Source organism: Solea senegalensis, unplaced genomic scaffold (assembly GCF_019176455.1).
Source record: "Solea senegalensis isolate Sse05_10M unplaced genomic scaffold, IFAPA_SoseM_1 scf7180000012943, whole genome shotgun sequence".
Classification (NCBI taxonomy): domain Eukaryota; kingdom Metazoa; phylum Chordata; class Actinopteri; order Pleuronectiformes; family Soleidae; genus Solea; species Solea senegalensis.
Window position 1 is genome coordinate 118,020 of NW_025320727.1, and position 14,747 is coordinate 132,766.

Consider the following 14,747-nt stretch of genomic DNA (forward strand, 5'->3'; position numbering starts at 1 on the left):
AACTCATAAAAACGACCATCAAATAAATAAAAAGGGAAAATACTCAGACGTGAGCAGAATCAGATGAATGAACGAATGAATGACACTAACACCACATCACCCACTTTTTCAGTATGATGTGAAATGAAAGTAAAGAGGACAAAGAGAAAGACGAGTCTATGATTATAATGGGCAGGAAATGAATTATTCATGGCTGAGCCTGATCTGATCGTCTTGTGGTCTCTGTACACATCAAAGCAGCAAGGACCAAAACACACCACTAGTCTCCATGGCAACGAGGGAGGGGCCCTCTCTGTTGGGACAATCCTAGTACTAATTGATTTGAATCACATATATGTGTGTATATATGTGATTCAAATCAATTAGTACTAGGATTGTATATATATGTATACACATATGTATATATATATATATACATATACACACATATGGCTGCAATGAAACAAAGAGTGAAAAATTTAAAGGGGTCTGAATACTTTCCGTACCCACTGTATGTGTGTGTGTGTGTGTGTGTGTGTGTGTGTGTGTATATATGTATATATATACGCATACATACATATATACACACACACACCCACACATATATACAGTGGGTACGGAAAGTATTCAGACCCCTTTAAAATTTTCACTCTTTGTTTCATTGCAGCCATTAGCTAAAATCAAAAAAGTTCATTTTATTTCTCATGTACACTCAGCACCACATCTTGACAGAAAAAAAATTTATTAAAAAAGAAAAAGTGAAATAGCACATGGTCATAAGTATTCAGAGCCTTTGCTCAGTATTGAGTAGAAGCTCCTTTTGAGCTAGTACAGCCATGAGTCTTCTTGGGAATGATGCAACAAGTTTTTCACACCTGGATTTGAGGATCCTCTGCCATTCTTCCTTGCAGATCCTCTCCAGTTCTGTCAGGTTGGATGGTGAACGTTGGTGGACAGACATTTTCAGGTCTCTCCAGAGATGCTCAATTGGGTTTAGGTCAGGGCTCTGGCTGGGCCAGTCAAGAATGGTCACAGAGTTGTTCTGAAGCCACGCCTTCGTTATTTTAGCTGTGTGCTTAGGGTCATTGTCTTGTTGGAAGGTGAACCTTCGGCCCAGTCTGAGGTCCTGAGCACTCTGGAAGAGGTTTTCTTCCAGGATATCTCTGTACTTGGCCACATTCATCTTTCCTTCAATTGCAACCAGTCGTCCTGTCCCTGCAGCTGAAAAACACCCCCATAGCATGATGCTGCCACCACCATGTTTCACTGTTGGGATTGTATTGGGCAGGTGATGAGCAGTGCCTGGTTTTCTCCACACATACCGCTTAGAATTAACGCCAAAAAGTTCAATCTTGGTCTCATCAGACCAGAGAATCTTATTTCTCATAGTCTGGGAGTCCTTCATGTGTTTTTTGGCAAACTCTATGCGGGCTTTCATATGTCTTACACTGAGGAAAGGCTTCTGTGGGGCCACTCTGCCATAAAGCCCTGACTGGTGGAGGGCTGCAGTGATAGTTGACTTTGTGGAACTTTCTCCCATCTCCCTACTGCATCTCTGGAACTCAGCCACTGTGATCTTTGGGTTCTTCTTTACCTCTCTCACCAAGGCTCTTCTCCCACGATTGCTCAGTTTGGCTGGACGGCCAGGTCTAGGAAGAGTTCTGGTCGTCCCAAACGTCTTCCATTTAAGGATTATGGAGGCCACTGTGCTCTTAGGAACCTTGAGTGCTGCAGAAATTCTTTTGTAACCTTGGCCTGATCTGTGTCTTGCCACAATTCTGTCTCTGAGCTCCTTGTGTAGTTCCTTCGACCTCATGATTCTCATTTTTTCTGACATGCACTGCGAGCTGTAAGGTCTTATATAGACAGGTGTGTACCTTTCCTAATCAAGTCCAATCAGTTTAATTAAACACAGCTGGACTCCAATGAAGGAGCAGAACCATCTCAAGGACAATCAGAAGAAATGGACAGACAGCATGTGAGTTAAATATGAGTGTCACAGCAAAGGCTCTGAATACTTATGACCATGTGATATTTCAGTTTTTCTTTTTTAATAAATTTGCAAAAATTTCTACATTTCTGTTTTTTTCTGTCAAGATGTGGTGCTGAGTGTACATTAATGAGAAATAAAATGAACTTTTTTGATTTTAGAAAATGGCTGCAATGAAACAAAGAGTGAAAAATTTAAAGGGGTCTGAATACTTTCCGTACCCACTGTATGTACATATACATAACATATATATACATATATGTATTATGTGAATATTTTTGTTTTGGTTTCTTTTCTTCACATAACAAAGAAATCATAAAAAGTGTATTATTTAGGTTTATGGACAAAATGAGACATTTATGAACATCACAATTTCAAGGTTCGAGAAACACTAAGCAACATTTTTCAACAGTCTCTGACATGATGTAGACCAAACAACTAACTGAGAAAACAATAATAACTGTTAGCTGCAAGATTATTTTTTCCTCTTTTTTTTTCAGGTTGTAAGGAATATTCCAACACCATGATGTGGTCAAGGTAGAGTTTGTGTTCTTATAATGAATACAAATTGTATTGCGCTAGATAAAATGTGTTTGATTACATTACATGTCATTTAGCAGACGCTTTTATCCAAAGCGACTTACAATAAGTGCATTTAAACATTTGGGTACAAATAAGCGCTAGAAGTAAGTATGAGCTTCAAGTAGACCAAACTATGAAGTGCTAGTCATAAGTGCGATGTATAAGTTGTTTTTTTTGTCGTCGTCGTCTTAGTCAAGGTAGAGTCGTTAGAGTTGTTTGTCATGTGATTGTTTCAAAGACAGCTGTTTATGACTTGAGGTGAGCAGCACTGCAGACAGCAGGGGTCTGGACCCTCTCACACACCATCATACACCTCCTCCACTAAATCCTAACTGAACAGTGAGAGGCTCATCTCACTCCACTGTCCCTGATATCTATCAGTCCATAGGACAGAAACTATTGTAGTCATTTGAACAATGTTTATAAATAACAGGTCTAGGGACCCCGAGGGTTCTATGAAGAGGTCCCAGGGGGTTCCCAGAGAAAAATCAAATGAAATAGGAATATAAATTTCATAAAAATGAAAAACAAGAAAGGTAATATACTTTAAGAATTAGAATAATCAAAGATAGATACATATTGATAGCATCAAATAAAATAAAATACATTTAAGTGTATACAGTATGCATAAGAAGATAGACGGTTAATAAGAGGTTCGTCTCAGAAGTAACTCCTGTGTCTGTTCACCTCAGATGTCCAGTTATTCTCATGTCCTGCCTCTCTCTTAATAATCATCTGTTTGTTGTTCATAAGCTCTGGAGAAAGTTTGCAGCTGCTTCTAGAAGAAGTGAGATGGGCGTCGGCATGACCAGGGGCCCATAATTTAATTCTTCTTCTTGAAGCACAGTAACAGTGAGGAGCCTCAAATACATGTGCAAACCTAAACACAACAACTTTAAAGGATTTATTACCGTTTTCTTTCTTTGCTTTCCACTTTGAATCCATTTAAACAAAGAATTCCATATCGATTCTTTCAGAAACATTTCAATTTCCACACCAATTTTGCTTGTTTATGAAGGAGATTGTCACAGATTATATAAAATGTGGGTCAATCTACCCCGAGATTCATGTTCACATAAAACATTTTCCCAGAGGTTTTTACATGAATACACGATTTAATATGAGTAATTGTACAGTATATTTGAAGAGGATCATTCAAACCAGTTCAAGTTAAAAATAACATTTTAAAGTCTTTAACAAGTTGTCCAGCAGAGTAGAGCTGCAACTAACCATTATTTTCATAATCGATTAATCTGTCGATTATTTTCCCGATAATGTTGTTTTAGCAGCTCGCCTCAGGATGCGTGGTGCTAACGGCTAGCTCACACTCGCTGTGCAGCTTCGTAGCCTCTGATTTCAGAGGTTAAAGAAAAATGTTTAACCACTGAAATATGTATGTATTTCATACATATACAACACGCAGAGCCCACGTGATCACAACGGACGCTGCTGGATAGAAGAGCTGGAGCAGAATCGACTGTTGTATCGGAGATTTTAGAAGCAGTCCGATATAATCCCATACTCGTTTTTTTTGCTGATATCAGATCAGGACATCCCTAGACAAAACAACATTTCAAAAGCCTTGTATTAAAGGATTGTCAATGTTTCACCTGCTACATTCAATGAGTGTGACTCTGAGTTGGCCCTCCACCAGCCTGCTCTCCTGCACCGACAGGTCCACGTCACACGACGAGCCCAGGGGTGGCTGCACTTGGAACGGGAAGAAGGGCTTATATCTGGAGAGAGAGAGAGAGAGGGACAGAGAGAGTGAGAGAGAGACAGACAGAGAGAGAGAGGAAACATCAACACATTGTTTGTACTTGAGCAGCAACTATAATCTTTCAAAAGGTGAGTCTTTTGGTAAGTGGCTAAAACCCAGCAGTCCATGCTGACAATGACCCTGTTAAGACCTGGTTTGAGGATGCATGAGGCCATGGTCTAACCCAGCAGTCCATGCTGACAATGACCCTGTTAAGACCTGGTTTGAGGATGCATGAGGACCTGGTCTAACCCAGCAGTCCATGCTGACAATGACCCTGTTAAGACCTGGTTTGAGGATGCATGAGGACCTGGTCTAACCCAGCAGTCCATACTGACAATGACCCTGTTAAGACCTGGTTTGAGGCTGCATGAGGCCTGTTCTTGAGCTCAGGATGTGACAGCCTCCTCTGTTCACGTCATGTGATCAGCGGGAGTTTCACAGCATTGTCGCACTGATCCGTGCTCATATCTCCACAAATGTTGATGCTGGCTGACACATGATTAAAGCTATTATTTTCAGTATGTAACAAAAAAATCATGAAAACATGATTCACTTTGGAGGTTTTAGGTTCGGGACAGTTTCTGAACCAAACATATAAACGAGAAAATAAAAGAAGGAACTCTGCCACAAACAGGTTATTTGAGCCAAACATCAGCACCGACCAAGTTCCAGACCTTAATGAAGGTGATTGTTCCTGAAGCCTGTGCACAGCTGTGACAGAAAACACACAACATGTAACTGTGGCAAACTAAGAGTCACTGAGGTTTGGAAAAACCTGTACACCAGCTTTACAAGATCTGATCTGACACATGTGAGGAATGTAAGTCGAAGTCCGGCCAAATTATAAAAGCTTCTACTGTTGGGTGTGTTGCTCTGTGAGCCAGTGTGATTGTGATGTAACACACCCATGTTTCGCTATTTTAAGCTGATGTTACCATTGTTGGCCCGAGGCTCCTGTTGCTCTAAATAAGTGGAATTGTTTCGGGCAAGTCTTCCTCTGTCCTGATGGAACTGATGCTACTTTCAGCCTCACACAAGTACCTGTGTCCAAACTGTGCAGCTCAGTGAGAGAGCGTCTACATCACTGTGTGTTATTCATCATCTGATCAACAATAATAACAACACCACTGTATCATTTTAAAGCTTGATGGTAGTCAGACTTGAGGTACGGTTTGTCATGACAGACCTAGCGAGATTTGCTGAAGTGATGCTGTTGTTCTGTAAGCCATTGTTTAGTGCAGCGATTCCCAAACACTGGGTCAGGACCCACAGATGGGTGACAGGAGATTTCTTTTGGGTCCACAAAAGAATCCACAATTTTGTGCTTGGAAGCCCCTGGCCAAGTGGAAGGGAATTGGGCTTGTGACCGGAGAGTCGCCAATCCAGATCCAAGGCCTGGTCGAAGGCCTGACTGCGGTCACGATGGTATGCCATCTTTAGAGAGAGGTTTGAGTTCCATATGCTGGTGGGGGTGCAGCTAACATGATTTTGGTAATCAAAGAATCTTATCGTTTCTGATTAGTCATGATTATTTCTTTTGAATTTAGTTAATCAGGTCATTCAAAGCACATTAGTTAACATGACTTGGTTGAATAGTTGATTGTGTTACATTTACTGGTCCGTCATTTTTAATCCATGTAATAAGCAGAATAACATGCATGTGACCTTTTTTTCCACTCATTCTTCTTTATTGATGTCACAATGGGAGAAATGGGCCTACTGCCCCCAGTACATCCAGTAGGGTACTGCAGTTATTGAACTGTGGTCTGTCAGATGCGGAGTTGTAATTGAACAGGTTGACAACAAAATTTTGTGTCAAAAAATGTCAAAAATCATTGTTTAATAAACGAGAAAGTTATTGTTGCCAGCAGCCTTCAGCTGAAGCCTCCAACACATTTGGAAATGAAATACAGGCTCATGCACAGACAGGGCTGCTTCTTTGTTGGATGAAGTGTTGTAGGGTTCTGATAAAGATACAGAGAGATCAATGACAGCTGTCAGAATATAAACAACATTAAAGTCAAATCAATAAAAATGGCTTCCTGCATGTTCAGAGTTATTTCATGTGCAGGTCAGGTTATTGAGTTGCAACAGCAGGAAAGGTGGTGACCTCAACATCCTTTTGGTCTGGAGGACTTCCTATCAAGATAAACTAAAACCAAGTGTAAGGTGTAAGTGGAGATAACACTGAGGGTTAATGGCTCTGGGCTCAGTGGGGAAATGGATTGTTGGTCATCACATCGGACAATGTTGTACTCTTAGGTGCAAAATGGTGACTAAGTAAAGAAAATAAAAGTTATCATAAAGCAACCAAACACAAGGAGGATACAACGACGACAAGAAGAAAGATGTGACAGTGAATGGCAGCACAAAAGAGGCGGGATTATGATGTCACTGTTTTCCCAGAGTAGTGAATTGATTGCCTACGTGAAAAAACATTTTGACATTTTCCCACTTTTGGAACCGTTGTCAAAAATCTGCGTTTAATTTTTACCAAAATGCTGTTTTCGTGTGACTAAAACCCTGATACAATCAAAAAAACAGACTCAATCCCCTACTCAAGTGTGGTTTCCACTTCTCCATACATTGCTGATAATAAAGGACTCATGACTAGCATATGACTAGTATCCCTTGTTTTATAGACTCAATGTTCATGTCATCATTGGCCATTTTTCTTTACACAAGAGATCCTGGTTTGCCTTCGCTGCTGGCTCGAGGATTTACAAAAGTTATATTGATCAATAAGGGGATAATAAGCTCAGCAGGAAACTAAAATAGTTTTGCTTTGGCTTTACAGAGTTCTTGAAGACAAGGAGACACTCAGAGATATACTGTAGGTCACATGCTAGAAGCTTACCAGTGGAAACAGAAGCAGGACATTTCATTTCTAACTGTCCTTAGATATAAACTTTGTACTTTACATTTTATCATCTCATTCATCACAAATCCCCTTTTCTATTTCTTTGAGGCACAAATTGCAAAACTAAGCACCAGCACCAGTGTCAGACCAAAACAAAAAATCACATGCATGCACGTCCTCCAGCCATACCATCAGGAACACAGATTAACTATTTAAATGGTCTAAAGCAGTATGCTGTGTCCAACTCCAAGATTACTATTTATACTGCAGTGAGAGGGGTTGTTTGGCATGATGTTTTTATCATCTAAATAGAATAGAACAGACATTTCAACAACAGAAGGAGTCGTCGCCAAGGAAACGATGCTATGGATGGAGGTACCGCCACCTGTACGGCTGACCCTCCAGTAGTACAAGGACGGTGTTGGAACCGTGTGGTTAAAAGAGAATGTATGTGCTAATACAGGCATGTGTGCTGGCCAGCCCATAATGACCTGCGCTTATTACAAAATGTATGGCTCTGTCAGCACAATGCAAATGCAATGACCAGCACTCCCCCATTTGATTGTGGTGCATTGTCACCTATCCTGCATCGCAGTACAGGACTTGTACTGAGCACAATAAAGACATGACTCTGTCCAGATCAACACAATTATGAAAATGTCAATATTGAAAACCGCGGCACAACCGTGAGCACTAAAAGATAGCTTCTCCCTTCACACTATTTTATTGTTGCACTACCTGACCACTCAGTAGTGTAATAAAAGCTACTTTATTGACTTACGCACACATAGCTTGATGAACTGATTTGGATTGGATGGCGACACGCGGCATGGCATGTGTGCAGAAGTATACCAGGGCCTTTAGTCAGTCTGGTGATGTGGGACTTGATTGACCTGAAGTGCCTTTCAGAAGACAACAGGTCAAACAGAGGGTGGACAGGGTGTAAAGGGTCCCCTGTGATGGCAGCAGGATGTGGATGTGTGTTCCAGGGTGGGCAGCCAACCAGCCGCCTTCCTGTCCTCAACTGTGGACTCCTTCACCAGAGTCTTGATGTTGTAAATCCAGGAGTGGTCTGCGGAGATGTGGGTGCCCAGATACAAGATGGTGGTGACAGTTTGCACCCCCCCTCACCTCATTTTTTCCAGGCTTTTTGTAGGTCTGTGATTTTTTTTTACTCTACTTCCACTGACTGTATGCAATAAAATATGATCACAAGACATCTATCTACAGATGAATAGATTCAAATAATCAATAGTGTTTTCCATGACATGTTTTGTCAAAAACTGGAGAAACACTGATTTGACATTGGCCAGACTGTGGACACCTGCACTAGAGACAGCAGCTGAATGGTCCGTCGGGCAGGGGGGTCAGGGGGTCTGCCAGGTCCAGGCTCAGATGACTATCCATGGCGACTACTTCTTCTGCAGTCAAAATGTTTTTTCTGAGCAAGGGCACGACGAGCGTTGGGTGTACCAACAACATCAGGATGTAGAAAAAAATGAAAACAAGAAGCTGGAATGATGAATGAAGTAAAGATACTCTAATGCCGGGATTACCTCCAGTGTGCTGAGGTTCCAGCCCTCCACAGAACTACCATCTGTGTCATTCAGCAAATCCCACAGTTCAGCTTTCATCCTCTCAGGCTTCTTGTCATTACATCAACTCATCTCACATCATCAGACTGTCGGCCACTGATTGATTGATGTCCACCTACAATCAAATATTTCTACTCTGTTAACTACTTGAAGTAATTTATGGTTCATCTACAATCACAAGGCAGCAGCAGCAAGCATTTAGTTAGTGGGCTTCACACGTGTGTTTGCAGAGGTGATGGAATTTACAGGATTTCTTGAAAGCATCTTGAAGCTGCTCCTCTAAACTAAACATGCTGTAGATTCTGCAGAAGTGACCAAAACGTCCCAGGGTCTTTCTAACTGGAGGTTAGCATGTTTAAAGTGGTTATATACTAAATGCCCATCCCATAGTATTTAGTTGTTGTTGTTTGTGTACAAATACCAAATAATATATCACTTTGACTATATTCAGTTTCTGTGAACACATTCAAACTGAAAATCTCCTCATCATTACATCATAGTGTTCAACTGTTCTGTGGGTGGTGTGTAAGTAGGTAGGCAGAGAGAGAGAGAGCGAAAGCGAGAGAAAGAAAGAAAGAAAGAAAGCTTACATGACATGAGGCCATTAGTCAAACTGTGAAAGGCTGTTTTTGGTTTTTGTCGGGAGCTTGTTCACCAGTGTTTGGCAAACGTTGACCAGCAGACCATAATAAAGCTGAAACAACACATTTACCACAAAAAGGGGAAATGAAAAGTTTACGAAATGCAACAAAAAGTACATGTGGAGAGTATTTGCTTGTTGCTTTCTCAAGCCACATTTAGTTTTCAAGAATTATGAAGTGTGTAATAAGGAAAATGCTGTTCCATCCATTTTCTACCACTTTATCTGTATTTGTCAAATATTCTTCACTCCAGCAGCGTCAGAGTAAGTAATGCAGGATCTGTGGCGTGTTCAGATTAAAGGAGCAGCTTCAAGAAACCTTTCTTATTATTATTTGTACAGCTTTACTATTGTCGATCAAACTGCACTGAGGAAAACATGTCTGCATAGTTACTTAATGTTATAATTTCCTCTTACACTGAGTGAACCCACAGCCATTTAAAGAGTAACATGACTCTAATAATGGTTTATAACAGGTGTATACATACTTCTTGGATTTTATTTGTCAGAGTTTAAAATAAACACAATATTATGATCTTTTTATCTGTATCTTACGGTCTTTAGGAGGTTTGCTTAGTTGTCATGACAATTAAGCCAAAAAAGGACCATTTCCATGGCAATTGAGTATGTGGGATGTAGATAAATACTCTGAGAGAAAAAAAGAGATATTCAATAATAAAATTCAGTTCAGAGTGAATGTGAATGTCCTGTGTCATCTTCAGCCATCCTGGGCAAGAGGTCCTCAGAGGTCTTCAGATGACCTCAGACGACCGCAGATGACCTCAGATGCTCCAGGGTTAAACTAACCAAAAACTGACCATCTTTAACTGCCATGACACTTATGTTAGCTGCTAATAATTCATGAGCCTGGTCCTTATCCTCGCTCACACACACTGACCGACCGTGTGAGTGTGCTACTGATATTTCAGAGGTTAAACATTTTCCATTAACCTCTGAAATTAGAGGCTATGAAGCCACACAGCGAGTGTGAGCTAGCCGTTAGCACCACGCTAGCACATCCTGGGGCAAGCTGCTAAAACAACATTATTTCATAAACCAGCGCCACCTGTCGACTTTCAACAGCCTCCGTTTTTTAATTATATCCCAAAAAGCAGCCATACCAAGAGCTTTGTGTGTTTTAAATGTGTCCTGAAACTCCACACACAGAGCCAAGTACGTCTGCGGGGTCGGTCCCCAGGCTCCAGGTTTACCTGCGGGACGAGTCAGTCACCCTGTGTGGGTTGGGCTAATCCAAAATAGTGAAAACAAGGGGGGTGTTCTCTGAAGACACGCTGTTACCTGTGAAACACGGCTGCTCTGAAAACACCCCCATGAGCACTTGGTACTTTCCTGATGAAATTAACCAGAGACTGTATGAAAGAAACATGGCAAAAAATCCAATATTCTTATGTTGAAGGTTAAAATTGATGTAACCATTGGTTAATAATAAATGGGTCAGTTTTTTTCTCATACTATTGTTTTCTGTTTAAGTAATATCACTTGATCAAGCCTATTCTAACATTGTACACTACAAAATAAGTAATTAAAGTATGTATGATTCATGCTGATATCATATCGGATCGGTATTGTATCATAAGTGAAAAAGTTGTATCGGGACATCCCTAATCATGATATATATAGATATCAAATGATATTGCTCAATTTATTTATATTTATTTATTTTGTGCAATGAAGAAAATGTATAATTGATTTACAGAAGAGACTAAATAACCTTTGCAGTTGGACACAGGGAAACTGTATTTAAATTGGATCTGTAATTAGTCCAAGTACCCCAGATATATCAGCACATGGAATATTATTATAATAATAATAATAATGACAGTAATGTGAATAAATAAATAACCTAAACATACATAACTACTACTACAACACAACTAAAATGTAAACTAAAAATGTTATTAAATAAAAGACATTTATTTTATAGCTATTTCTGAACGTTATTTGTTTGTCAATAGAGCTGAAACAATTAATCGATAACTAAATTAATCGACAACTATTTTGATAATCAGTTTTGCTTTTTCCATGATTAAAAAAAGATTTCTGATTATTTCAGTTTCTTAAATGTGAATATTTTCTTCATTTCTTTGCTCTGATAACAAAGAAATCATTAAAAGTGAATCATTTTTGTTTGTGGACAAAACAAGACATTTGAGAACATCATCATTTTCCAGGACCAAACGATTAATCGAGAAAATAATTGACAGATTCATCGATTATGAAAATAATGTTAGTTAGTTGCAGCTCTATTTGTCAAATAACAAAGTGAATTCACCAAATGTGAAGTGGGTCACTGAGCTTCTTCTCTGAGAAGTCACTAATCAATCAATCACTAAAATGCACTTTTCTGTTCAGGCAAGTTAGAAAATAACTCTAATTTGACATGATGTTTTGTTAATTTAGTGCAGCTGTGGCTTAAACTTCACATTTGTTAAGCATTCGATCTCGTGTGTTGATGTCAACAAGAAGAAGATTGTCTGCTCTGCAGTGACGCGGTGAAACTAAGAGTCATTGTTTCAAAGACAGCAGCCTTTTCAAACTTCTATATTCTGAGGGCGTGTAAAATGAAAATGCCAGTGTAACGTGGACAGCAGGTGTGTCCCGGGCAGGGTACATTCAGCACCAAACAATACCAGTGACTGTTCCCTCACACGTTTACACAGAAACCTGGAAATATACAGAGTCAAATGAGGAAATGATTCAGGAGAAAGAGTCCACTCTTTCACTGAAGCATTTTCCTCATATTTAACTCTGGCAGAGGTTCTTCAAGAGTACTTGAGGCTAGTGTTAAATCATGGAGTATATTTACTAATATTAACTATTTTGACAATCAATGAATCAGTGTTTGTGGATATGTGAATATTTTGTGGTTTCTTTGCTCCATAAAACAAAGAAATCATTCAAACCGAATCACTTTGGTTTGAGGACAAAACAAGACATTTGAGAACACCATCATCGACAGATGAATCCATGATGAAAATAACCATTCGTTGGAGTATCCAATGACCTAGAGCCCCAAACTGAGTAGGGGGCCCCTCCAAACAGCTGATTCCATTAGACCACAGTAACAGTGTTACTCCATGTTTGGACAGTAGCTAACTAGACTCAGTACCACAGTGTTCTGACTCAGGTGTGTGTGCTACACGGCCAGTGGGAACACAAATGTGGAAATACCTAAAAAAATTATTATTAGTGTTATTAGTATAAGAATAAAACTAAAGAAATTGGAAAGTAAAAGATGATGAGGATGAAACTGTTCAAACAGCTTTGGTATGGAACGAAGAGTCCAACCCTTTTAACGGTCTCTCATAATAACTGTGACAAGTATCAGACCGACAAGTATCAGACCAACAGTGAAACAAAGTACAGTTTTATAGAGAGCTTTTCTACTCTCAAAGATCATTGTTCTATCACACAACTTTCATGTGTAACGCTTCAGTACCCATACACTTTTGCCCAAGGACACATCAGGAATTTAACCCACAACTTTCCAGTTAAAAGACGACCGCCTGGATCAGTCATCCACCCTTGAGTTTGACCAGTATATTCAGCTCTAATGGCCTCTAAAAAACACTCAATCAATCAATACCAGTGGCAGTTTCCTCACACTTGAAATACACAGAATCGCGTGACTGATTCACACTTGATTCAAAGGCTTCTTCCTAACTGCTGCAGGGATGAGAGGATGATTTAGGAGGATGTTTCCTCATCACTCAAGAGTACGTAAGACTAGAGTTAAACATAGGGCTGCATGAGTTTGAAGTAAATGGTTTGTATTTCTAACCATGACTGCTCAGGTGTTGTTGTTGTTGTTGTTGTTGACTCACCTGATCTTATAGTTGGGTAAGGTGTGTTTCTTCTTGATGACCCGCTTCAGCTGGTTGACTATAATGGAAGTGAGCTGTGGCAGCGGTCTGCCTTCAAACTGAGACTTCACCTCAAAGTCCACCAGTGGGTCGTCCAGGAAGGAGAAGGACCAGTGGGAGAAGGGCATGCGCGTGAACTGCAGCCTTAGTCTGCCCACCACGCGCCGCATCTTCACGAACAGGTAAGCGGACTTGCCGAACACCAGCTCCACGTCGATGGCGAGGTGGAAGCCGCCATTGTACTCGATGTCCACTTCGAAGTTGAGCTCCTCGGGCATGCCGTCCTCGTTCACGTGCACCGGCTTCATCAGCGTGGCGCTTTTGAACACGGGCAGAGAGTTTCCCAAGGAAATGTCCCGGAGGCTCAGTCCCTCCAGGAGGCGACCTGCGGTCTTGGTCTGCAGCAGCTCCTCAAACTCCACCTTTATCTTCTTGGTGAGCCAGTGTCTGACCACAGGAGTGTCCCGCAGCTCTCTGAACAGGAAGAGGAATATAGCGTTGAGGAAATTGCACGTTTCGGGTTTGGTCGCATCACTGGAGTCGCTGTAAGGAGGAGGAGGAGGTGGCGGCGCTTGTTTGGGGCTGCCGCCGCTGACAGCCGCCGCCTCCTGCTGCTGCTGCTGCTGCCGCGCTGAGGCCGCCTCATGCGGCTTTGCTGCTGCTGCTGCTGCGCTCTCCAGCTGTAGCTGCTGCTGTCCAGCATCGACATGCTGACTGTTAAAGTAATCCTTCAGCGTGTTTTCAGGCACTACTTTGACGTACTGCACCGTCCTGCCGACAGGCTCCGGGCTCCTCCGGTAAATGAGCAGGAACTGTAATAACAACGTCACGGCAGCTCCGGAGAACACGGAAACGAGAATGAGGTAAATCATTTCGAGCGGGAACAGCAGCAGCAGCGCGGACACCGTCGCTCACTCACAGCGTGTTCGTGTTTTGGTCGCGTGAACAAAGCGAGTTCCACCTGGTCACCCCCGAAGCTGCCATATCATCGGCTTCTTTCCTGAGCCTCACACGCTTCACCCGATTGGACCAACGAACTGCGTCTGTGTGCGTCTGCGTGCGTGATGACGTAACCGGAAGACGTTCCTGGTGATGCGTTCAAGGCGTGTCGGAGGAAAATAAAGTGGATTCAAGGAGTATCTGTACTATACGACTGTTTCTCCTTATAAATGTATTTTAGATGATGGACATTTGTTTTTAATGTACCATATTTTTTATTTACATCTTTATTTAATCTATTTATAATGAATTAAGAAAAAAATCCTTTGCCCTCCCTTTTATTTACTACTTACTCGTCTTGGAGGAAAGAGAAAATAGTGTTGTCTTTTTCATTTATTCATGTCATCAATTGATTTTAATTTAATCGTAATCAATGAAAAAACAGAATACAACCAGGATTCCCCTCCATATATTTTGCAATATTATAATAATAAGAAACCAACAGTAAAAAAAGAA

General features: G+C 40.9%; 1 protein-coding gene across 1 annotated transcript in view; it reads right to left on the reverse strand.

Annotated features, from left to right (window-relative positions):
• The window catches only part of pdzd8 (PDZ domain containing 8), a 39,070-nt gene extending 24,740 nt beyond the window's left edge, over positions 1-14,330 (reverse strand). Inside the window, exons 1-2 of the mRNA XM_044015153.1 lie at positions 13,254-14,330; positions 4,162-4,287 (exon numbers count right to left, since the gene is read on the reverse strand). Coding sequence (XP_043871088.1) covers positions 4,162-4,287; positions 13,254-14,164 — 1,037 coding nt within the window. The 5' untranslated portion in view covers positions 14,165-14,330. The remainder of the gene's footprint in view (positions 1-4,161; positions 4,288-13,253) is intronic.
• Positions 14,331-14,747: the final 417 nt, after the last annotated feature.